The sequence below is a fragment of the Amia ocellicauda genome, chromosome 6, assembly GCF_036373705.1.
Source record: "Amia ocellicauda isolate fAmiCal2 chromosome 6, fAmiCal2.hap1, whole genome shotgun sequence".
In the NCBI taxonomy this organism is placed as follows: domain Eukaryota; kingdom Metazoa; phylum Chordata; class Actinopteri; order Amiiformes; family Amiidae; genus Amia; species Amia ocellicauda.
Genome location: NC_089855.1, coordinates 32,621,730 through 32,648,537, shown reverse-complemented (window position 1 = coordinate 32,648,537; position 26,808 = coordinate 32,621,730). Strand labels below are relative to the sequence as shown.

The window sequence follows — 26,808 nt, the reverse complement described above, 5'->3', positions numbered from 1 at the left end:
GAGCTTCAAAACCCGAAGAAACACAAGCAGGGTCTGGCTATTGCAGGAGAACTGGAAAAAATGACAGCATTCCCCCTGGGTTGCTGAAGTTGAGAATGACATTGCTACAAAAAGAATGCTCACTTTAATGAGAGAGAAACCTACAAGCACACAGACACACAACAACAGCAAAAAGATATGAATACAGTGATGTTATGAGTCAGTGTTGAACATGCTTGAGTTGACAACGTGGATCTACCTAGAGCCATTCTCGTCAGCAGCACACTGGTGTGATGATTGATGGGTTTAGTGATGGCGAGATTCAGAAGGGACATTTCAGCGCATGGTCTAAGGCGAAGCATTTAAAAGGAACTGCCATAAAGGTCATAGTCGTTCCTGGGAAACAGACTGAAGGAACGTGCCTCAGGTGATCCATGAGAAGCATGGCTTGAGGCTGCAGGGTGCCAGTCAGCTACAGTGGAAACCTAAACACCCTGTGGTTCACAAGGACCAGGGCTGGACTAAGATGTTGGTCATGGCAGATCTCACTTAGTAAAGACCCAGGGAATATCAGGGTGCTGTCGGAAGTAATGTTGGTAGACCAAGCAATGGAGCTTAAATGACAAACCACTGCTCCATTATGGTGACACGAACTCTTTCTAACTCTCAGCTTTGTCACCTTGTAGTTCAAATGGCAATGCAATGCCTCCCTTTGTCCAATTTTAGAATGACTAGCATGCAATCAAGGCAGTATTCTTATTATGATTATGTGTACAATTATTTGTTCATGCTGTACAGGCACAAACCAGTCCTACACTGCAAAGACATTCCAGTTTGCAGTATCAAAAGATGCTTTTCATTTACCGAACTGTGAACGGGACTTTCATCTGGGCCTGTTACCTCCCCATGTCCTTTAAATTAACTAATTGAGGAACCATTTTTGATCTGTTGTTAAGGATCTCCTTGATGGCTGCAATGGACAAAAATACATGAAACTGCAGTTCATTAATAAAAAAGCATGCTTTAGAAAGGCATTGAGCCTCATCTGTGTTTCAGTATTCCATAGATGTTTAATGGGGTATTTTTTTGAGACCTTTATTCTCAATTAGTTAATTATCACCCTCTCTTCTTATGTTCTTCATCTTGTTTTTAATTTCCAAGGCATATTGAACACATCAAGGCATTTCAATGATGTGGGTATCAAAAATGAGGACATTATGCACTTGCTTATTTTAGTTTTGTAGCACACAATCTATTCCTATTCTGATTATGTTAAGTACACATTAGGGAATTAGTCCTGCATCTTATCTCTCTTCCTCTTTGAAAATAAATATGAATTCTGGCTTTCAGCTGCCTTGAAAAACGATGCTTATTAAAGCGATGCCAAACCAGAAAAAGAAAAGTCCCAAATTTGTACTTCACAGCCTCAACGGCACATCTTGAGGTCATTATAGGAATTACTCCAACAGGTAGTGTAATTGCTCCATATTTATAGACTTTCATTTTCTGGATCTCCCACAGAGGGGAGGGGGAAGGGGGTGTTATTTAACATTTTCAAGGTAAAATAGTTTAAAAGATTAAAGAATTGTGCGATTCCAGCTAGGTCAATTTTGTTTTCATCTGTATGCATTAAGAATAAGTATACTTTCCATCAGCATCATCACAAACACAGAATATTAGCTTATTTTTTTGGTTTTAATCTGGTTGGGCTGCTTTTATGAGAACCCCTATCCCCAAACAGCAACACAGGGGACACCAATGCTATATACATGTAGAGAGACTGCTAAATTTGAGCTCATGCATGTGTTGTGTAGATCAATAACCACATAAATGTCTTCAGTGAATGCAAGGTTTTGGGAAATATTCTCAAACACATTTATTTTTCAGTTTTTTTTGGCATTGAAATCTAGATAATTTGTGCTGGTTAGCTGCGTTTCATTAATCACAACTTTAAACTGGAAAACAAATATAATCTTGCAAATCCCATGCATTACTTGGCTAACGATAAACATACCTATAGTTTCAAAATGTGTACAGTGTGTATCTGTACCATCCATATTCTAACATCAGCCATTTTAGTCTTGGCTTTGGCATAACCTTTTGCAGGCAAAATAGTTTTTTGCTTGTAATCATGTTGTCCTTGTTGTGTAATGACCTCATATGAGGATACATCAATAAAATTAAATAAGTAAATACAATAATTAAATATCTGTCTCTAACTAGTTATTTTCAAGAAAAAGGTAGCACAGGGTTAAACAGGAACTTACCCCCACATAAAGTATTACTCAGTCTTACGTTGTAAAATTCTTATTATGCTATTATTCATTTAAAAAAGGATAACTGCATAAGGGTAAAAAAAATAAACAAAACACATCAATGTGTTCTATCATTTTTATGATCCGTAATTTTTCGGTCTGGCATTTCCACCCATCCTTGTCTGAAATCTGGCAACGCGAAATTAAAATTGTACCGGAATATGCAAAAGGTCTTGTGTCAAAATGTATCACCCTGTAGCCTGTAGTTGCGTGGCAAATTAGGCAGAGAAGAAGGAACCTTTTTATCAAAGGAGCCTGACTCTTCCAATGGCACTGGCTTGATTTAATATTGCTGCAGCATAGGTGCTTCCAACTGAGAGCCAATCTATTTCCTTTCACCAAGGAAAACAACAGTAAACAATCTCAGTGTGTTTCTCTCTTTATAAATAGCCCATCAAAGGTTGAAACATCAAAGGGCTTAGGCCCAGATCGAGGCATGAAGACTGCTTACAAAATGTTTGCTATTTGAGAGGTGTTTTTTCCAGTCAGGAAAGCCACAGAAAGATTATCATTGATGGAGGAAAGATCTGTGCGTGTAAAAAGCACTTGCCCCACTTCCCAATAGTGTCTCTTCCTTTTCCAGAATGATTTTATTTATTTTTTCCTCCGTTGAGCTTAGTTGAGCAATAACACAAATATATTAACAAACCAATAAATTAACTAAATAAATAAAAAAAATGCATTTGGAAAAAGTGGTTTTATATTTGATAAGATTCGACTTTTGGCAAGAACAGACCAGTAATAACAAGCCTATTTGCTAGTATGTTACTGTGTTTCTGTAACTAACCATAAATGACTGTTACTTTGGTGGTTGATTGATAGAACAGCCCTTCTTTCTCTGCCAGCTTAAGAAAGTGTTTTTCACAGCTAAGATCTTAAATTATACATTTTATTTGGCGAGATTATCAAACAGGTCACTGAACAATTAAGTTTAGCTTACTGTTGGATATTATCCCCATCCTATCCTGTATTAGGCAGTCCCATCCATGGATGTAGCACAGTTAAAAATGTTATGAACAACTACACATTTAAATTTGATCCCCCAATAAAAGTTACCATTCACCACTTCCCTTTCCAACTATGTTTTTATCACTGTGATTATAGGAGCTGCTTCTTATCCCCAATATCAATATGCAAAGTGTGACTGAACAGTTTCTATATCACAGTCACTTGGGAGTAAATCTCCTGGGGGAGGAGGCTACTGTACTAATCGCTGTATCAGGCAAGTAGAGAAGTCTGATGAATTTTGCATCCCATCCTCACCGTGTGAAATTGGGCATGACAAAGGGAAACTGTACAACTCCCCTGCCTGGGCCCTGCTATAAATCGTGGCCCACACTTTTCACAAACACTTCCCTTTTCTACTTTTCCTCGTAATGCATCGATTCAATTGCCACTGAAGCATAACTGAGCACTTTGTCATTTTGTAAATGCCCCCTTTATTTATTTTTTTAAACCTGATGATCACTTAGCTATACTTTATATACTTTTCTGATCCATACTCAATATCCATACATGTATTATTCCCCCTAGTAACATAGATTTACATAGTCCTTTGAGGTAAAAGTACCAAAAAAAAATGAAATTAATGATGATATAAACTAGAAAGTATGCTTTTTCAAACAAATGAAACAGAATCCTGATTGACATTCACATTTGTTAAATGGTTAATGGACCTAAAAGTTAGTTTCATGTTAAACAGGGGACAGCGGAAAAAAACAGAAGTTCCAGAGGCTCTTGGGTTTATGTTTTAAGGTTCATTAACACTGCAGATTAACTAAATGAGTCTCATCCGTGACTGAGAGCTATAATGACTGAGTCTTGACATTGCTGGGAACAAGTGTGGAAAATCACAAAAGATGTAGCAAACAAGATTAGATTTGTGCACTGTGAATGTATTGCCTTAAATAAATTTATACTGTATATTAAAGTAATGTTTTAAATACATCAAATGCTTAATGCTTACATTTGAAAATCCGTGGATACAACATTTATGTTTAAATATACATAAAAGGTATTATTTTCCCCATCAAGATAGCCTGTTTGTGTAACACTTTACATTAAGTGTCCCTAATTACTGTGTATTTACAGTGTAATTACTTGTTACAGTATACATACAGTGTAAATATGCATAATTACACTGGTAGTTGCAAAGTAATCATAATGAAAATACACAGTAACTAGGGACACAATGTAAAGTGTTACCACTGTTTGATAATCAATACATATTCAATCAACTGATGAATATTTTATTGAAATTATTGATAATTAATCAATCTATTTATGTTGCAGGTATTAAAGTACAAAACCAAGGTTTTACCCCCATGCATAGATGAAGGTCAGAGGGATATATAGTGGTAGATGCAGAATATTTTATATACATTTTATATATATATTTAATTTATTCTCCCTTGATAACTAAGAAGAGCCTTACAGATGTTAAAGTACTGTACCCAAAGATGTGGTAAAAGTCACAATATAATACAAGGTGACATATTCACAGTCCCACGAAAATTTCAATTCCCAGAAAACCACCAAGAGATGGAAATAGTTTTAGCCTTGAAAAATAACAAAGGACCACTAGTATTGCGGATAGATTGGTCTAAAAGAAAGTCACACCTCTGAAACGCAGAACAGCAATACAAGACAGATCAACCTTTTGATAGGAGGTGGTATTCAAAACTCATTTTCTAGGTGACTTTTAAACGCACACACACTCATATGGAAAAATGTCTAAAAAGGTGAATACTATGAAAAATGTTAAGAAGCCACAAAAGTCTGTGTAGAAAATTTATGAAAAATAAAAATCCTTTATTTGTGAAAATAGTGGCAGTTCTATGCTGCCTAGCATGGACCTTCATTGTGGTATGAATAATGTATGTCAAATGTATATTTTGTGGTCTCTGAATAATGTGAAGACCTGTATTTTGTATTTTTTCCAAAATAAGGGCCTTGAGAGTTACTAGTCATATCCAGACTCCTGTGTAGAGAGGTTTTTTTTAAACATCACCTGACAAATCTGTCCTAATAATTTGAAATTTCTGTATATTTCCCTTAGGCTCTGGCAAATTATGAATTGCTAGTGTACAATCTCACTGATCTGGTTACAATCTAATCCTTCAAGATATGCCTGGCTCATGCAGCTATAGCAATAAATGTTTCATTAATTAAAATGCTAATAACGCTGATAAATCAAATTGTTAGTGTTATTCGTATATAGGAAAACAGTACTGAGTTTGAAAAGTCCCAGAAGGCTCATAAATTATCGCAAGCAAAGTGCCAGCAATATAGGCCCCTGTATCTTGGTATCTGAATAACAGTGTAACTGCCCGTGGCACAAAACCTGTTAATTAGCTGATTGTTTCAGGAACCTGTTTCGCTTCCCTCAGAAATGTATGATTGCCATTGTAATCAGGTTGCCAAAGTCAGAAGCCTACATAACCCAAAATACAGATGTTTCTAGAAACAGATCAAAGATGTAGAAGTGTGAATGTGTGCATGTATTTATAAAATGCTTTGAACAAAAACATTGCCGTTGATTGATTAAACTCCATTGAATGTCTAATGAGCCTAAATCGGTGTACACCACGGCGTTCAAGAATTTAATCACCCATTTTTTATTTCTACATTATTGTTTAAGGTAGCAGGCAAATCATGTGTAATTGTCCCTGTTCTGAATGCGCAGAGTAAGGCATTGATTTAACTATTATCATACGTTTGACTCTTATCTGAACTACCCTAAAACTGCCCCTTCAATAGAATCAGGCAGGTCTTTTATGCTTGCTCTTATTGGGACTGATGTTGCATATTATATATTCTTGCTTATACTAGACTATTTTTCTAGAAATGTGTATATTTTGTGACACCCATAAGTTGCCCTGTTAAGAAATACATAATTTGTGTTTCCCATACTAAAGAAGAGAGGACAAGTAATGCCAACTGCACAGGGCATTCATTTGATTATAACTTATTGATTCATATGAAAAAGTATTACATTCATTAGCATTATGGGTGCCAAAATACTTTAACATCAGGCAATACTTTGAGGATGACAACTTGCGGATGAGAGTTTAGTTTTGACCCTAAGCCCACAGCCAGATTCAACATGAATTACTTGAATCAGAAAGAAGAGTAAAAGGTTTTGAAACCAATGTGCTGGACTTGCAAGTCACCCTTAACACCCATGGAAATGTTATGGGATAAGCTGGGGAGGGCAGTAAAAAGGGGATAAGCAGCTAGAATATATATTGTAGCTTTTGCACTAGCTAACGGGATTCACTGGATACAAAGACAACAAATGAGAGAATATTACAGCAACATATATAGTCTCATACAGCTTTAAAGAAACCACACTAAACTTAGGCTTCCTTCAAACTACTTCCTCCTCTTAGAAACTGGGGCATGCCTATATATCTCCTTGGCCCTGTGATCAGCTACCCCCAATCATGGTGCCCCAACTTCGACACAGGAAGCTACAATAATTCCCAACTCAAAAAATCAGATCCCCAAACGATCCCCACCCCCCCAACACACAGAACTGACAGACACCCACACTGCAGTCCCTCCACTAAACATTACAGTCCCAGATCGCTATAATAGGGTCAGGATTAAGACTGGGAATGGACACAAATTGATGGTCACTAACCTGCCAAAGTTGTTTACCCAGGGAATGCATGGTTTGATTGCTAACAAAGGTGGGACACTTATTTATCAGGAAGGTTTTCAGTTAAACGCTAGGCTTTCAAGCATTTTTTTGTTCCCTTTTCACCAAGTTTTATATAGATCAATATTAGAATGCTGATTCTACATTTTCAGTAGCATGTTGACCACCAGTTTCCTGTTTGTTTTTGTACATGTAATTTTACAGTCATGAGGAATTAGAAGCAACTGCTAAATATATCAGACCTGAGTTTGCAGTGTACAGTATACAGTGTGTGTGGGGGAAGAAATATTGCTGATCTGGAGAGACCATAGGTTATATCTGACACTTATTGACTATTCTTAGCAAAGGGCGCCTAACTAATTTAGGGATGGAACAAATGTGGAGGACCACAGCACATTATTAGGATATTAGCTGAAAGGGAAACAGGAGCTGCAGTGAACCCTGTGCGTGATGTGATTGCTAATGACCACTACACAGTGTGTGTGTGTGAGAGAGAGAGAGAGAGAGAGAAACGGAATAGAAGGCAGGTCTGCAACACTCCACCCTGTGAGCTGCAGAGACAAGCCTAATTAAATCACAGCAGCATTTTTTTGCAGGCCCGTTTGGTAGAGACCCATAAAAAGACTTAAAGAGCGGGAGCGACTATATAAAAAAAAAGCTCAAACCTAGTGTCAGATTCCTATTTAGTTGTAAATTAAAAAAGGTTGTTTTCTTCACAATCCTTATACCATTACTCCAGACTGATCCCCCTCCCTGTCTGAAAACAAACAATCTAGTTCCTTTGTTCCATTCTCCCATCATTTTTTGTGCCTTTCCTGCAATATGTCATAACGTCTCCAGAGCAAATATAAAAAGACTAGAGAAAGTGAAAGGGATATTTCCACCATACTTCCTTGAAATCAGCTGTTGCTTTGGTCCAACAACACTGGAGCTCCTTTGTCAAAATTGTCAAGGAACCTGACCAAGTATTTGTAGGCTGCTTTGGTCATAGAGCAATGACTTATTGTGTTAATTGACTGTGACTGCTGATGTGTAGAGCCCTCTAGGGGAAGGTGTCTGGCTTTATACTGACTTGAGCAACTGGTGCATCAAGGCACTGCTAAGAAAAACAAATCCACTGACCAATCCCATTCTTCCCCAACAGAGTTCCTTCACCTACATCACAGAAGGCATTAGCTCTAACCATCTGTTCCATTTCAATCAAATTAAATGTGCTAATTAGACCAAAATATTGCATAGTTTACACACACCCTGTCAACTGGAATCTCTACAGATTTCTGTAGACTGAATAATTACTCAAAAATGTATCATTGATAGGTTAGTATAGCTAAATGAAAAGTTTGAATTAAACTAAATGAATCAGCAAATTATTGTTTCAAAATGGGTTGGCATGTCTTCAGCTACCACTGTATTCACTGCAGTGAGTTGGGCTGTATGGGGTTGATAGCTAACATAATTGCACTTTTGGGGGTGTAGTCATCCTTTGTCCCGAGCATCATTAAAACAAATAAGTGTGTCATGGCTTGAAAAATGCTTATGTTCTAAAAGGAGGACAGTGCTTTAATATCAGAGATTCTAACAAGCTGAGGGCTTCAGAACACTAGAATTTCAGTGTCCGCCTGGTGTTTCAACACAAGTAGTCAGCACTCCAGTTTAGAGACAGGTATATTTATACATCACCCAAAACACAAGCTGTGGAAAAGTTTAAACAGCACATGAGAGCATACATGGTTAAATCGTCTGAATAAACTGGTTTCATATTTAACATTTCCAGGAATAGTAGCCATTATATGAGGATGAGAAAAGGAAACGATTGAATTATTCCTTTAAAGACTTAATGATGTGCTTGTCAGTTCAACCTTGGAAGGTAAACATCATAAACAGAAAGCAACAGCAGTACAAATATTGAAGAATTTCCTGTACAAAGTGCATGTTTAATGAAGAGCCATCAGACAAACAACAAATGTGCACATTACAAAAATAAATATCCATCATACTCACTTGTACTTATGTTGAGTGGGTGAACTATTATCCATTACAAAGACTTCTCTGAATCTCATTGACATCTCCAGCCCCAACCTGGATACAGTATGGAAGTCAGCTTGAACTCATGCCACCTCTCTGAACTACCATAAACCTCTGGAAAACTTACTTTGAATGTGTAAGTGGTAAACGCATCATTAGCATACATGAAGGTCACTTAGGGAACTAATCGAGAATCTAATACAATTATTAACTGAACCAAAAAGAGTTTAGTATGTTAATGTTTGAATTATTTACTGATACACATAGGACCTGTATGCTTAGTATGTAAGGGAGCTGATTTAATGTATCCTTAGCCCAGTCTTTCCCAAGGATCTCATAGGCACAGTCAAACTAGTGGTATAACCCCTGAGTTGAGACAAAGCTGTAAAACATATCATCCGGTCGGAATGGAAGCTTTCACCAGACGAGCCACTTGGGAGGCCCGGAAACTACATTTTAGTACTCCCACACTGCAGCTGCTCATTAAAATGGCAAGGTGACATATGCCATAATCTCTTCAACAAATAGCTACAGCATATCTTAACAGTTGTATAATTCATGACTGTATCTGGAGATGCAGAAGAGAGAGCATGGCAGCAGGCCCAAGTCATACCCTTGGCTATTCCTGGGAAAAACAGATATTCAATTTTGATTGAGCCCGAGCAATGGATATGGGGCATTAATATTCTTATTCACTCAATTCTGTTTTTTGGACTAAAAACAACAACAAACTAGAATATTCTACAAATATTACGTTATTTTATCTCAAGGTCACCTGCTTAAATATGACTGGACAGTCTAGTTGGACAACAGGGAACAATAGTGATATATTTAATTGCAAATTGGAATTAGCATTTTAATGATTACAGTTTTATTATTATTATTATTATTATTATTATGTTGCTCCATAGTATACAATATTGCTTCAGAGTAGCATGCCTTTGTGAAGCAGGAGATAAAATATGCAATTTATATAGGCTTTTGGGCCACTGCACATCAGAGGTTTATCGAAGTTTTATGCTGATGAATATTAATTGAGCTGGCATGTATATATCTGATTGTACATTAAATATCAAGTCTGTTGCGGTCTGAGTACATTTCAGCCTGAAGACCATTTCTGTATAATCAGTTTTGGTCCGTGAAAATAATCCGGGGAATGATTCTCCCACGTAGCCAACCATTTGTTTTTGGAGTGATCCACATTAGCTACTAGAGAGAGAATAATGCGTAATAACAAATTAGCATATCTGTAATGGTTTATAATAAATGTGCCCACAATTCCAGGCAAAGCATCCACAAATGAGCACTTGGCTTTCTATTGAATGCATGCAAAATGTGTTTATGCTACGGTCCAGTCAGTTACAAAATGTCCCATATTCAACAGGAATTAGTAATCCCCAGATATTTCTTATGAAGTGTTACCTGTACATCAGCTCACTTGACACCAAGCTGCAAGTGAAAACTGCTTTATGCCAAGATATCCAATCAATGCAAGTATCTGAATATTTTACTGTGTGGAGGTGGCAATCAATATTTTTATCCCATGTGTTTGGTGTTGAAGTTATTCTGGAAAAATATTACAATATTTACAAAGTAGATTTGAAAACATGATGTGGAGTGGATATATTTTAACTGTAAAACTCCATTCTGTCAGTCTGATATCAGGTCTCAAGAAATATATAATGTTGTATAAACTTTGCATCTGAGCCCATGACCTTGGGAGTTTTTATGTCACTCATAAATAAGTTACATAAGATTTAGTCATACTTTTTTTAATTTGGACCTACAAAGTCCAAGCTTAAATCTGACTCACCTCTTCAGTTGGATACATCAATCAACCCGCATTAATGAAACAGATCAGATTGACACTTAAGTAATGCACTAATAAGGAGGAGTAATTAAGGGCACAATGCAAATGCATTTAAAGCTAATGCTCAGCTAAGTCTTCAACCAAGTCATCTAAGGGCCAGATTAAATCAAAACTTTGACCCACCCGCTAATAGAAAACTACAAACTTGTAGTAGTTACATTTCTGATTAGAAGAAAGTGGCATCTGAGTACAATTCTATAGTTTTCTATTAGAGGGTGGGTCAAAGTTTTGATTTAATCCAGCCCCAAGTCTTCATGTGAAAGAATAAAAATGCAGCTGTGCATTAAAATGTCAAATAAACTGAAAATATATTAAAGATAATTAGGAAAAACTTAAAAAAGTCCAATAGTTTGGACTTGTCACATATTGTTCAGTTTCCTATCTCACCAATGAATAAATATCAAGTTTCACAAATTACCCACACAAAATGTAATTTCACATGGGTGACAAATATGCTTTTGTGACAAAATTACACCTTTTTGCACATATGTATTAATTCAGCAACTTCAGTATACATAATCGCCTTTGGTGTACTAATGCTTAATATTACAGCTGTTGCTGTGTACTGAAATCCAGCCAAAATCAGCTTTTTCATGGCCGTCTCCATCACGCTTCACAGCCATTACAAACCGAACCCCTCTGCCATTATTAAAATGCACTTCAAAACCGATTGAAACATTTTACAGAGCTCTGCATGCAGGATTACCTGAAGGAGTCCCTCCAGCATACGGCCTGGAATCTAAATCATCCACAGGGTTTAGCTTCATACTGCTTTCTATACTTCTGTCCTATTCATGAAGATAAGCACAATCGCATACATCCGCGAAATCCAAAATGGAGCATGTTTTCATTTAGGGGGCAACACCTTCAAGTTTTTTTGTTTTTGTATTGCTCTTTTCACATTCACCTGCACTCTATTGGAGTTCAGCTTGATATTAACATGTATTCTGTAGAATGGTTATAATGGCTTCTCATTACCTAGGGCTGTATTAGAATTAGCCAGGAGCTGAGGTGAGGATTTCTAATTCACTGGATTAAACATGATTAAAATTTTGCAGTTTTCCACAGTGAATACCAAATTAAACTGACTGTTCAAGTTTACCTATTAATTTGGTAGGCAACATCTGTTCATCACAATAGCCGTCAATACAGATTCGTTATTTTCATTGTCCATAATGTTGCTGGTCTCCTGAACAATATATTCATTATTATTACTATTATTATTAATATGAACACATAGAAAGGACAATTATTATCTAGTGCATAGCTATTCATTTTTAGATTGGGAATTGTCATCAATGTATAACAAACGCAAGTCAAAATATGCTCCTAGAAGCTTACTTTGTGGACTTTAAGTAAATTGAGTAATTAAGTAATCAAACAAATGACCTGCTCAATTAGAGGTCAAAATGAAGTTTGATAATTTAAGGGTGACCCCTAAAATCTGTTGGATTAGGGCTCTCCAGGCCCTGGGCTTGGGTCATTAAGATATCACAGCCCCCTCGCAATAAGCTATTATACATACACACATACACACTTCACACAATGCCAGTTGTTTGCATGGGGTAGGATTGCTCTCCTACATTTGGAATTGACAGTTATTTATTTATTTTATACCCTCCCAATGTGGAATGGGCAATTTAATCAATTAATCAATTTGGCTCACTGCTATGATTCTTGTACTGAAAGAATGCTTTTTCACACTTTTTCACACTTGAAGTATTAATCTCAAACAGCAGCAGGGAGGACTAGCCCAGCCTTAACTGCAGATAACACTGCAGGTTCCCGGCTTTGTGGGAGACCTCAGGGAGTCATCTGGACTATATGGCTTTAGCTCACCATGTATTCCTGCTATGTAAAAAATGTTTTCGGGATTGATCCCTATTTACTTCTAGATACAAGTCAAATCTGTTGCTCATATGACACTGATGATAAAAGTATACTGCATACACTGTTCTGAGTAGTTTTAAGTATCATTGTAACAATGAGATCTGTCCATGATTTAACGACAGCTGCAGTGTCAACATTTATATTAAGTATCATTAGTACAAGTATTATAGCACAATAGCTAAAGTATAATGTCCTATTTATACCCCAGTAAAACAATATATAAAATAATTTACATTAATGGTGATCAAAGAGAAACTATTGAAATAGAAAACTATATGCTCTGCTACCATTTTTACATTTGTTATCATTATTTTAGGTACAAAAGACATGAGCTTAATTTGGAAATTATCAGTTTGCATACTGCATAACAACATGTACTCTGAAGTCAATGTTTTTGTGAGACTACTATAGATTTTCTATTTGTAAAAGTACCAAATTATAGTAGAACAGATCACATTTCTGTACAGGCTATGTTTATGAGTATTTCAAAACATTTTATACTACATCATAGTGTACAGTGAGGGAAAAAAGTATTTGATCCCCTGCTGATTTTGTACATTTGCCCACTGACAAAGAAATGATCAGTCTATAATTTTAATGGTAGGTGTATTTTAACAGTGAGAGACAGAATAATAACAAAAAAAATCCAGAAAAATGCATTTCAAAAAAGTTATACATTGATTTGCATGTTAATGAGTGAAATAAGTATTTGATCCCCTATCAATCAGCAAGATTTCTGGCTCCCAGGTGTCTTTTATACAGGTAACGAGCTGAGATTAGGAGCACTCTCTTAAAGGGAGTGCTCCTAATCTCAGCTTGTTACCTGTATAAAAGACACCTGTCCACAGAAGCAATCAATCAATCAGATTCCAAACTCTCCACCATGGCCAAGACCAAAGAGCTGTCCAAGGATGTCAGGGACAAGATTGTAGACCTACACAAGGCTGGAATGGGCTACAAGACCATCGCCAAGCAGCTTGGTGAGAAGGTGACAACAGTTGGTGCGGTTATTCGCAAATGGAAGAAACACAAAATAACTGTCAGTCTCCCTCGGTCTGGGGCTCCATGCAAGATCTCACCTTGTGGAGTTTCAATGATCATGAGAACGGTGAGGAATCAGCCCAGAACTACACGGGAGGATCTTATTAATGATCTCAAGGCAGCTGGGACCATAGTCACCAAGAAAACAATTGGTAACACACTACACCATGAAGGACTGAAATCCTGCAGCGCCCGTAAGGTCCCCCTGCTCAAGAAAGCACATGTACAGGCCCGTCTGAAGTTTGCCAATGAACATCTGAATGATTCAGAGGAGAACTGGGTGAAAGTGTTGTGGTCAGATGAGACCAAAATCGAGCTCTTTTGCATCAACTCAACTCGCCGTGTTTGGAGGAGGAGGAATGACCCCAAGAACACCATCCCCACCATCAAACATGGAGGTGGAAACATTATGCTTTGGGGGTGTTTTTCTGCTAAGGGGACAGGACAACTGCACCGCATCAAAGGGACGATGGACGGGGCCATGTACCGTCAAATCTTGGGTGAGAACCTCCTTCCCTCAGCCTCGAAACCTTAATGACTTGGAGAGGATCTGCAAAGAGGAGTGGGACAAAATCCCTCCTGAGATGTGTGCAAACCTGGTGGCCAACTACAAGAAACGTCTGACCTCTGTGATTGCCAACAAGGGTTTTGCCACCAAGTACTAAGTCAAAGGGGTCAAATACTTATTTCACTCATTAACATGCAAATCAATGTATAACTTTTTTGAAAATGCGTATTTCTGGATTTTTTTGTTGTTATTCTGTCTCTCACTGTTAAAATACACCTACCATTAAAATTATAGACTGATTATTTATTTGTCAGTGGGCAAACATACAAAATCAGCAGGGGATCAAATACTTTTTTCCCTCACTGTATGCAAATGGCCCCACTATTTCTGATCTTGCCATATTGTCGTACCATATTGTATGTTTGCTCTCCATGTAGACATTTCCAAACATAACTGACAAATTATGAGAAAACCAATATGAATTTCAGATGTGACAGAACTATGGCAAAATTGAAGACTCTGACAGCTACATTTAAACAACATACATTATGTCTTCGCAAAATAAAGACCATGATGAATTATAGCCTTCAGACAAATACATGGAGGGGCATCATGTTAATTAATGTCGTCTTTGAAATAACTGACAAATCCTGTTTGGAGCAGATTACTCATAAAACGGTGAGAAGCCATTGAATGATCTTAATATTTGACAGCTGGCTTCAATCCAGATATTTGAAAAGGGTAAAAGAGGGAGAAAGAGAGAATCTATAGCACATACATTTGAATATACTCAATAACCAATAACCAAACCAAACATTGCAACAAGAAGGAAGAACTCAATCCAGCATTTTCAAGATGTTCCAAGTGGCAATCCTATAGCAGTGATCATGTAACTGATCAGTTATATATGAGAACTAATTCAATATAAATCACACAATCCTACAGAAAATAAAAGTCTCAGCTTCAAATCTTTGATGCCTTTTAATTGAATTCCTAGATTCCTCCACACAGCTTTCAAAAGTGTTCAAAGCCACCGCACTTCAGGGGGTTGTAGAGCGAAAAGGGATGCAGCAATTGTTCCACTTTATGAAACACCCAGCTATGAATGCTAAGTGGCTTGCCTTCCCAGCAGACAATGACTTAACATTTGCAAGAAGTATTCTCATGATGGTCCCCAAAAACCCTCTGTTCACACCTCTTTGGTTAAGCAGAGGAATGTCACAGTAAATGCCTCTTCCCATTGAGACCGTGGACTTCTCCCGCACAATTATTTTACGATTTCACTCACAGCGGGGAAACCGTCGAGACCAGCAAATCGCAGGAGTCTTACCTTTGATCTTCTGGAGTACAGGCGGACTTATCTAGGGTGCAAGCTGTTCACAGAAAAAACACAAGGGACAACACGAGACAAGGATACATGCGCACGCCTCCTCTCCTTGTTCCAATGGCCAGGATTCTTTGCACAGGGTCAAAAGCCAGGCAAGTGGGCTGGTAGGGAAATCCGTGTCGCACCGTCTGCAAGAAAATCAAAAAACCTTTTAAGGATTTGATATGGGGTTTTGTTAGTTTGCTCCCACTCTACTTTAAGGGTCTAATATTCCAAAGTTGGTTTACTAATGAGTAGGGGTATAAGAGTTTATGTACCGCATTAGACTACTTGGCCAAAATTAAATTCAACTGATTATATATAACTTACATGTTAATGTAATATCGATCTATGGCAGTGGTCTCCAATCCTGGTCCTAGAGAGCCCCTATCCAGCAGGTTTTAGAGGTCACCCTTGTATCACCAATTAAAAAAAACACCTGGAAGTATTTCATCCTAATCAATGAAGCAGGTGGTTTGGTACATTTAGTCCTTTATAAACCACTGGAGCAATTATCTGAATACCTGCAGCCTCCTGAGGGAAAAATTCCCTTGGTTGACTAATAATTGATTAACTCACATGTGTTCCCAGTATTTAGAAATTGGTGATTTAGGATGACCTATAAGATTAAGTGACTTGGGACTCTCCAGGACAAGGGTTGGAGACCTCTGATCTATAGTAAAAACATTTTCAGCATGAATAAAACAGCAAGTTATAAATTGCATATGTTATGTACTTAGTGTATTTACAGTTTAGTTATATATAGTTACGTGCAGGTAATGTGTAATTATGTATGTTATTGTATAATTAAACATGTAGGTGTGTAACAGTTAGGCTATACATTACCTACATTATAACTATGTATACCTACACTATACAGACACAATACCTAAGATATCACCCCCAAAAAGAACATACTTAAACATAACAGTAACACTTTACAGTAGGTCTCTCTAGTTACAGTGTATTAACATAGTAGGAACTCAGTAACTACATCTTAGTCACTCATAAGAACAGTGTAATTATGCATTTGTTAACATTTATGTAATGTGTAAAAATGATTAACAGTATGTAAGTACATAATTGTCTGATAAAAATGCCTTTGGAGCTATACCTACACCTATCATAAGCATAGGTTTAGGGGGTTAAGAGAATCTTAAAATTGTCCCCCCACCACAATGTACGCCAGACTCCATCGGCTTAGAAATTCATCAACCCCAATATTATCAGTATCCCCCCCAATAAGGACAGTGTCCCCCACAATTTTTAAAACAAAACCTACACCCCTCCTGGGCATGGCCCACTTTTTACATATTAAGTACATGTTAACAAATGCATAATTACACTCTTCTTACAATCAAACATTATGTATAAAAACTGATTTGATCTGGTTTGGTTTTAAACAGTTTCTTAAATACAATACACTTGTATAATTTGCATATATTATGCATTTATACATTTATGAAGCTAATGAACTGTATTCTCACAGATTTGTCATGATTCAAAAATATTTTTGTTTATTATTAGCTAGTGTATATTTATCAAAATAAAACAAACACAGAAGCCCAGAGCTTCAAACTGAGGATACATTGGATAAAGTGTAAACTCTGGTTTACACGCCAAAATTAAATAATGCATATTCCCTAAAAAAAAATATATATATATATATCCAGACCTTAATCCCATAGAAAATCTACGGAGGGAGCTGAAGGTTTCAGTTGCCAAACGTCAGCCTCGAAACCTTAATGACTTGGAGAGGATCTGCAAAGAGGAGTGGGACAAAATCCCTCCTGAGATGTGTGCAAACCTGGTGGCCAACTACAAGAAACGTCTGACCTCTGTGATTGCCAACAAGGGTTTTGCCACCAAGTTCTAAGTCAAAGGGGTCAAATACTTATTTCCCTCATTAACATGCAAATCAATTTATAACTTTTTTGAAATGCGTTTTTCTGGATTTTTTTGTTGTTATTCTGTCTCTCACTGTTAAAATACACCTACCATTAAAATTATAGACTGATCATTTCTTTGTCAGTGGGCAAACGTACAAAATCAGCAGGGGATCAAATACTTTTTTCCCCCACTGTATATATATATATATATATATATATATATTTTTTTTTTTTTTTTTTTTGCTTTAAAGCTTTGCAGTCATGATACTTTGAAGTGTTATACACATTCAAAGCAAACATGAAAACAAATAATGGCACAAGACTCACTGTGGAAGGGAAACTAGTCATTAGTAAGTAAATCTTATATTAAGCATGGGGATTTATACAGCTTGTTGGATCACAGCAATTGTGTGAAATACCTTGTTCAATAGTAGAACACCAGTGTCCAAAACAGGGTCATAAACCGACAACCCAGCAGTTAAAGGTTCAGAGACCCTTGATTTGGTGTTATACATGAAAAAATAATCTACAAAAGATTAAAGCAAGCCAGGTAAGTGATCCAGCTTGTCACCACCCAGTAGTCACACAATCTTGAGGGCAACACACCCTGTACATTCCCTCAACAACAGCTACCATTAGTAGTTCTCTCTTGTCAAACTCTACAGGAAATTATTGTTAGTTTTTTTTCTGTCATGAGACCTTTACTCTGTCTCCCCATTGCCTTGCCCTCCCTGTGTCCTTACAGCCTTATTATTGTGTGTGAGGAATGAGGACTGCAGACGTGGCAGTGAATATATGTAAGAAGTGACACACTTTCTTAAGGAGCAAAGGAGGAGCTATCCAGTGCTTCACTCTAGTGGTGCTGAAATCCTGCCCAGAGCTCTCCACATCCAGTACATTTGAACCTCCAGGCATTATTAGACTTTCTGTTCTTAAACTGATCTCCTGTCTGCGCTTTTGCAACTTTATTTGACTATCCTAGTGCAAATACAAATATATCTGGTATTTGCTGTGATTTCACCTTTAGAAAAGAAAGTCTAACCGATAAGATAAATAATATAAAGTAAATAAAAGTATTTTATCTTGTTTCAGTTTTGTCTATGAAGCAATCATTTGTTTGTATTTGCTCCTTTTTGGGGGCTACAATTAAGTTGAATGCTAAAGAAATCTACAAAATGCATGTTACCCTGTCTCCGCCTTAAGGTTAATCATTTCTTAAAAAATATACAGCCATTATCTTCTGAATACTTGGCCAGCTGCTGCCTGAGAGGGCACTTTAACTAACCAACCAGTCATTTGTATTTTCAATCTCTTGGAGACTTAACTAATGACTGTATTAATACTGTATGCATGTGCTAAACTGAAAACCTATACAACTGAATTTTAGACTTAATCAATGACTGTAATATTATGCATGTGGCAAACTGAAAAACTGTACAACTGGATTTTAATGAGATCACTTCCAATAGAAACGATTGTAACCTATTGTTCATCATAATATACAAAAAGGCTTCTTCCAACTCTCATCGCTAGTTCTTTTCTTCACTTCATGTGAGAGGAGAGCTCCGAGTTATCTTGTATTTCTTGTTTTGTATAATAAATGTGTTGCTTCTTCATCTGTGTATCCTGGGATTTACTAAAACCAATACAATTACAAACCTCTCTTGTTAACAATGACAATGGCAAATACTCTGGAAAATACTTGCTGACTTTCAATGTTTATTTCTGCTCTGTCTACCTGCATTTTGAGCTGCAATGCGTGTTGTTAATCAATGTCTAATTCTCAATTAAATCATGCAGATAAAAAAACATAAAAAACATAACTGACAAGTCTTACCACTTGAATAACTATGTAATGGCACACAGAAAAACTAGTTAATCACTCTAACAAGTGCATTTGCTCTGTATCATTTGATCTCAGTTTAAAGAGTGTCCTTTAATGGAAAATAAATAAATGGGTTACGCCTGATTTAAATGAGAACTGGATTGAATTTTAAAATAAATTAAAAATCTACTTTAAAGGCAGGTCCTTCATTTATTTTCTTATGAGAGCAATGTAGGTTAGTCTGACAGAACTCAAAGAACTCCACTGACTAGAATGTCCCTCCCAATTTTTTTTTTTTTTTTTTTATTCCTATTGTTTTAATTACTTGTGAAAGCTGTCCTTAGCCATGTTTGCCCAAAGGGGAATTTGCACTCATAATAAACAGTTTCATGGGAGTAAATGCCAGCAAACCTGTGAATGTTTTTATTTTTTATTTAAGTTGATATTCAACTTTTGCAGAAGCTAATAATTTAACGATAGTTAGTGATACTTGGCAGGATGTCAGAGAGATTTCCTGGTTGCCCCCAATACTTTTGACTGGCTGTCTTTGCTAGGGCTCAGTTCTTCACGGACTGAGGGGATTTGCCAGGGATGGGAAAGCTGGAGGGTGAAATCAGAGGAAATTAACCTTCTTTAAGTCTCTTTTACTGAAGTCTGGGTTGAAGTGGTTAGGCACAAGAAGCAATTTGAGGGAGTACAGTGTCCAAAAATCCTCTAAAGATTGGGGATTAATGAACTGTGATCCAACGACATAGCTGTTATCCGGTTTCCATGACAAAAATCCAACTCAGACCAGCTAATCCGTAGTAGGAGCCTCACTGCCAAAAGCCAAGGAAAAGTTAGGAATTTGAAAGGTCTTGTAGCTGTCAGGGAAGTGTTACATTCACATGCATTAAAACTGAATCAGATCTCTGGTTTTACACCCAATAAATGTGTTACTTGACCGAATGTGAGAAAAAGTACCAAATTAGGGATGATAACTTCCAATTAAATGAGTCAGTATTTCCTCCTCCTACCTGTGGGCTAAGTGGGTCAACAATGATATTTAAAAATAATTAATACAGCTTACGTGAAGGAGGAAAAGGGAATCATTTTACAACTGTTTCATTTCCAGGGATTAAGTTTTAGGAATATACCATTTGATTCTGCACATTATCATAGTTGGATATGCAGCATTATGCGATTACATTTAATTCCTGGACAACATTGGAAATTTAACTTTTTCTGATTATCCTTATATTTTCTGAAACTTCTAATATTGGAAACTCATTTCATAATGTCTTACTGAAATCAATCATAGAAAGTACTGTTCAAATTAAAAGAACATTGTTTGTTTAATTTAAGAAAATGTAATCATATTTGGGCCATAATGAATGTATACTTTTTTAATACCAGATGAATTACACTGTCATTAAAATAAAGACATTAAACTAATAAATAAATAAACAAATCATCATACTAGTTAATATAACATATTATATTTTAAAGTATCTCTTTCATCACACTATGAGAATAGAAGATTCTAGTGAACTCCAATCCCAGCTCTGGAGAATAATCCAATTCTTTGTGCATCTTTCAGTACCTTAAACTCTTGTTTGTTTTTTACTATTTGCAAGGCAAGAGAATTAACCGCTGTAACCCCACATACTTTCCCCCACCCCTCCTCCCTCCACAGTAGCCAGTGGCTAACAATATTAAGTACTGTAACTGGTTGAATGCAGAAGCTCAGGGCATGGTATGAATAAATACCATAACTCCTTGATTTCTTAAGAGCCAGAGCTGGAGAGCCTGGTATAATCCTTTGTGTTGGTTTTGATAAACTAAAGATGCTGTAAAAAGAACTAATCTATTCATCGATAGTATAACATTGTGATGGGAAACTGTAAATGTCAGATAGTTGTATACAATTATCGTGGGTGGGGGGGTTGAGGTTTTCCTTCAGCACGCAATCTGTTCACAGTTGTCAAGAGAGATCAATTAGATGTCCAAGACATCACCCGGGCAGCAGACTAAAATGGTTTTGTGTTAAAAACAGGACAGTAAAATGTAGATGCTACAAATAAAGTTAAAACAAATCCCCTTTCTCCTCTTGTTACTAGCATAGCTTGTAAAACAACCCCCTGACAATTATCTACTCACCAGGCTGGGTTTAATCTACAAGCTCACTTCATCTCTGCTCAACACTCTGATCTGTTGCCCATAAATCCATACATCCATCTTCAAAACCACTTATCCTGGTGAGGTTTGCAGGAAAGCCGGAGCCAATCCCGGCAGGAATACACCCAAGACAGGACGACAGTCCATCACTGGGCAACACACCCACAGGGCAATTTAGAGAGACCAATCAACCTAATCCACGTCTTTGGACAGTGGGAGGAAACATGAGTGCCTGGAGAAAACCCACGTGGACACGGGGAGAACATGCAAACTCCACACAATCAAGGACCCCAGAGCTGTGAAGCAGTGGCGCTAACCACCGCACCACCATGCCACCCTAAATCCAAACAGTGCCTCTTAAAGTCAAGCAGTCCGAAACCTATTGATATGCCTGGATCATCCACTGGCACTCATCAAACAATCATAAACATTTGAACAACAGGTGAATGATTACTTGGAGCGTACAGCGCATGGAACTCATAACTGCAAACGCATCGCACAGGAAGCGGTCCATTGGAGGAGGCTGCTGAGGCATTTCCAACGGAGCAGTTCTTAAGACATTAGTCAACCTATCGCTAATTAAGGTCTCAGCCTATAGATTTTGTATTCAGGAAGCTGTTTTATTACCAGCTATTAAGTCTGCAGATTCCTTCTGTTTCCAGACTTCCCTGAAGCTGTGTGCCTGCCTGCCTAGGCTTAGGATGTGGCTGTTGAGCATCCTCTCAAAGTACCACACAACTACCCGGGTGACAAATGAGACTCTCATTAACCCCACATTGACAAATCCAAAACTCGTATTAGTTTATCTGACAGCACCCCCAAATTACACAGAGAACACAAGGGTCTGGCGGATTAAGTGTACATTCAACTTCAAGCTCTGAACAGCGTGACATTTGTCCTCCACAGTCTGTTAGCTAATATGCACCACAATTTCTGATTGAAAATGTCCAAATGAAGATACACAATTAGCCAGTATTGAAAAGACAATATTAAAAGAAAAAGATTTTAGAGATGAGGATAAACGCAAAGAGAACAGTGGGTGAATGTTCAAGGATTCATATTTACCTGTTATCACTGAACTTCAGCTGCTGAATTAAGATCCACAGGAGATGTCTCTCATATCAAAGCAATACTACACTGATGTCTTTGAAATCATGGCGACTTGCTCATGGCATTTTCTTTTTCTTTTATTTTATTAATTTTTCAGCTCCCACATTGTCTACTGGTGCTACTAACTTTCCAGCAGAGATACACCTCCAAACCTGTGGCTTTCATGTTTCAGGATGGATTGCAGAACACTATTATTTCTTCTGATGGTCCTCTCCAATCCATCATTGTTCAATCTAACAAATATTGCCTTTGGACTCCTCTGAGCTACAGTTGTTTGCTGTTGTTGCAGTTGATTTCACTGATAAATGATTTCTTTCTTGCAACACTTTAATAGACTCAGTTCTCTTACGTGACATTGGTATAGTTTGTGCTGCCAACTAGTTTATGCTAGATAGTTCATAATACCTGAAGCAGTAACTTTTCTGCATGATTGTGATGCTTACATCTGTCAATCTCAATATACATTATAAGAGAAAAACTCATATGAATGCTTAAAAGGGTTTATATTCAATGTAATGCCTACAAGAATTCAGTAAATTAACTACTTAATATACCAACATTGTAGGTACTTATACATATAGATATAATTGTCTATATTTGATTCATACAAAAACCTTTGGCAAAATCATAAACACACAAAGTAAAATCTCAGGAAATTATTACAATACTGGAAGTTCTAGTTTTTGTGCAATGAAAGTGGGAGGATAGAAACAAAGGATTTAACATTTGTACATTTCTCATGGGAGGGGAAAAATGCTGCTTTGATTTTGTTTTCAGTGTACTTACTATTTGTAGATTGTAGTTACAAAATCAATTACAGAATGACTGCTTGTTTTACAAACTAGGTGTTCAATGCTGTTCAAATGATAGATGCTATTTAGTAATAGCGGTTTAAATACTTCTTGCAAAGGGAAATGGAAATGTTTCATTTCCAAGAGATGTTGGAATGCAAAGGACAAGGCATTCAAGAAAGCATTTCTTTGTTTTCTTTTTTTTTCCTTTCTGATTTGTATGACTGGAATTTTTCTACAGGGGATTCAGGGGAGGGGCTTCTGTATGCTTTTCCTAACTCAGTTTCTACATTGTATACCAGGAGGATCTGCAAGTACTGCAATGCAGATATTGACAGGTAACTATCACTCCCAACACAATGATACAAGGGGAAAGGTTTAGCCCTTCGACACAGTAACATTTCTGCCATCTATCACAGATAAAACATCACCACATCCAAATGCTTGCATTAAAATGGATGTTCCATAACCAACTTTGTTAAAAGATAAAATGGATTCAGAGCAAAGAATTTCTGTACCATACAATGTCTAAAGAAAAAAGGAGTTTAGTGGAAAGAAAGAACTTTCAGTTTGTTTTTTTTACAGAAAAGAGAAAACCAGTGAATCAAGGGCATTATTTTACACATGATTTTCTAGACTGCTTATGTATATGATAACTGCTTTCAGCAGCAACTCCCAGCTGGGTAATTGTTATATGGTTCCTTTATTGCAAACAGTCAGAACGCCATGGAAAGCAATACACAACAACTCCAATCAAATCAGGTGGCCTGGTAAAGACTTTTAAAACCCCAACAAGGTGGAGAATACTGGTGAGACCACCTACGGGAGATAAAAACACGGCCCTTGGCGAAGCTATTTTTTTTTTTAGTTTTAGTACCCAGACAGTTTCACATCCCGTGTCTTCGGAACAGTTATTGTCAAAGAATCCCTTTCAGTGTAATTCAATCAGGCTGCAGCTTAAAAAGATTTCAGACATGCTAAAGGTGCCGTCATCTAAGATGGGAGAAATTAGGAAAGTAAGTCCCTGTAGTCATTCCAGCTAGATCCAAGCCTCTCTTCCCCAATATTAATCCTCTCTGTCCCCGCTCATGACCCTATCCATTCCCTGCCGTGTGACTCTAATGATTCCTTCCCCTCTGGGCATTTCAAATGCAACCATGGCACTGGTAACGCTAAATCGGTTCAAGCTGAAAAACAGAGACTAGTATCGTGGATCTGTTACATGCACCCTCCATCTGATAAACAGCAGATGACAGTTCCTTGAGGTTTTGTGCGGACTCTATGGCAAGACAACACATTGTGCAAAGAAAAAAGTCAATCCATCCATAGTGTGTGGATTGCATAGAATATTGTTCAAAGGTTTGACAGAGCAGCATGCAATGTGATTAGCAAAACAGTTTTGAAATGTATTCTACCTATTCAATTTGGGATTATACCCATTAGTATAACCACAAGCTCAACACAATCCATTAACCATTTAAGCCCCTTTTGGATTAATGCTGAATCTCCCTCACACATGGAGGAATAGTAGGAATCTTGAGTGTGCTCAACCTGTAGAGCTTAGGTTCAGCCCTATAGTCCAGAACTAAGAACAACAACAACAACAACAACAACAACAGCAAGAAATCGTTGAAGCATCTGCAGGACAAGGTACCTGTCTCTAGTAAGCATCTTGTTGATGATCAATCACCTCAACTGGCTGGTGCACCTTTGACCCCGGAAGCAATCGGCCACAATAAATCACATCAATGGAGCAGGCCATGGCAGGGAACAACACTTAATCCACCAGTGTAAAATAAATGCTGGAATGTGGCACAGTGTTGGCTGCTAAATAGATTTGATTGTGCAGGTGGTTCCTGTGTTTCAGATTAATGACTGAAGTCCGTTTGGGTCTGTGAATGCAATTAAAGACTGCAATTTACCCAAGAGCACACAGGGTTCTGTCAGTCCTCAGAGTTCCAAATCACATGTACCTGTTCCATCAAGCAAAAATAATGGTTTTAAACCATTTGTACTGGTGGACCCCCGTTTATTCTGATATTCATTCAATTCCATTATCAGAATGATCCAAATCCTTAAAAGAGAAGTAACCAAATGCCTCAGATCCCTTCAGTCAAGTTTAAAAGTAGAAATGGAGGATGTATTTAACACTATTTCTGGTTGGATTCATTGTTAACAGCAACACCTTGATGTTTCTATTTTCTACACAACACTGGGTATTTTCTAATACATCTTTTGGTGTTTTTGTATTCCTTTTCCATCTAAACAGAATACTTTAGCAGGTGTAGCATCCTGCTCCTGCTATCAAAGCACACTTAGTAATAGATAATGATATTTGTTCCGATATTATAAAGCCATGGGCTTCCTCTGTTTAAACTGATATAGCCTACAAAACAGCTTGAGCCGGGGAAAAGTGAGGGAAAGAAAATCAAAGGAAGCAATGATCTCCAATGTCAAATCTTTTTCCTCACCATGCTTGATAACGTGTGCAGTTTGATTTCAATACTGGATTATCCTGAGGGATATTTATATTATAATGATTTCTCTCGACAGTGCCATTCCTAACCTCAGAAAATAACGCAGGTTTTTTTTTCATCTTGCCTACTTACATGATGCTGTATAACTGCAAAACTATTAAATGTAAAGAAGGGCTTTGAACAGAATAGGTTTTTATATAATATGAATGTGCCCCCCGGACATCAGAGCTATTCATTGACAATTTGAAGAGTGAAATATAGTTAAAAGTACTGTTTGTTCTTTAAAGTATCAGTAAAGATTGCATTGGCACTATCCTGTCCTCTTATTCCTCTTATGTTCTAAATCTATACTGGTTTTCTTCAATAAATATGCCGGTATTCATATTTACAGGAGGAGTTAAGTTTACGTTTTGTGTTATGATGGATATACAGGGAAAAGACAGAGAAAAAGTGACAATCCAATCTATTTTATAACCAGTCAGTAGTTGGAGTAGAGAAGAAGAAAACAAAAAGAAAAAGAAAATACTTGCCCTGATGAATTTTAAAGCTCCCACTGTTAGCAGTGAAGATGCATCTTTGAATGCCCCATGTTTACCATCTATGGATTTGTATTCTTTTGCATTATGAGAAGAATAATAGAAACACAGCTTTTTCCCTCAAGGTGTATATTCTAGCTAGCCTGTCTTAAGAAACCTGCAGTGCGTTGCCTTAATAAGAGGACTGCCAAACACAGAGTGTAACTCATTTATTATATATCCTGTTGTTTTTCTGTAATGTTCTGTATTGTTCAAGGACATTTCCTAGCCTTGCCATAACTGCCAAACAGCCTTCAACCACTGTAATCCCATACAGACCAAGAGGGATCTGAAAATATGCTGCATATACAGACTTTCTGAACCAAG

General features: G+C 37.2%; 1 protein-coding gene across 1 annotated transcript in view; it reads right to left on the bottom strand.

Annotated features, from left to right (window-relative positions):
• stxbp5l (syntaxin binding protein 5L) overlaps positions 1-26,808 on the bottom strand; it is a 298,005-nt gene that overhangs the window by 255,067 nt on the left and 16,130 nt on the right. The window contains exon 2 of the mRNA XM_066706964.1: positions 15,709-15,806. Coding sequence (XP_066563061.1) covers positions 15,709-15,806 — 98 coding nt within the window. The remainder of the gene's footprint in view (positions 1-15,708; positions 15,807-26,808) is intronic.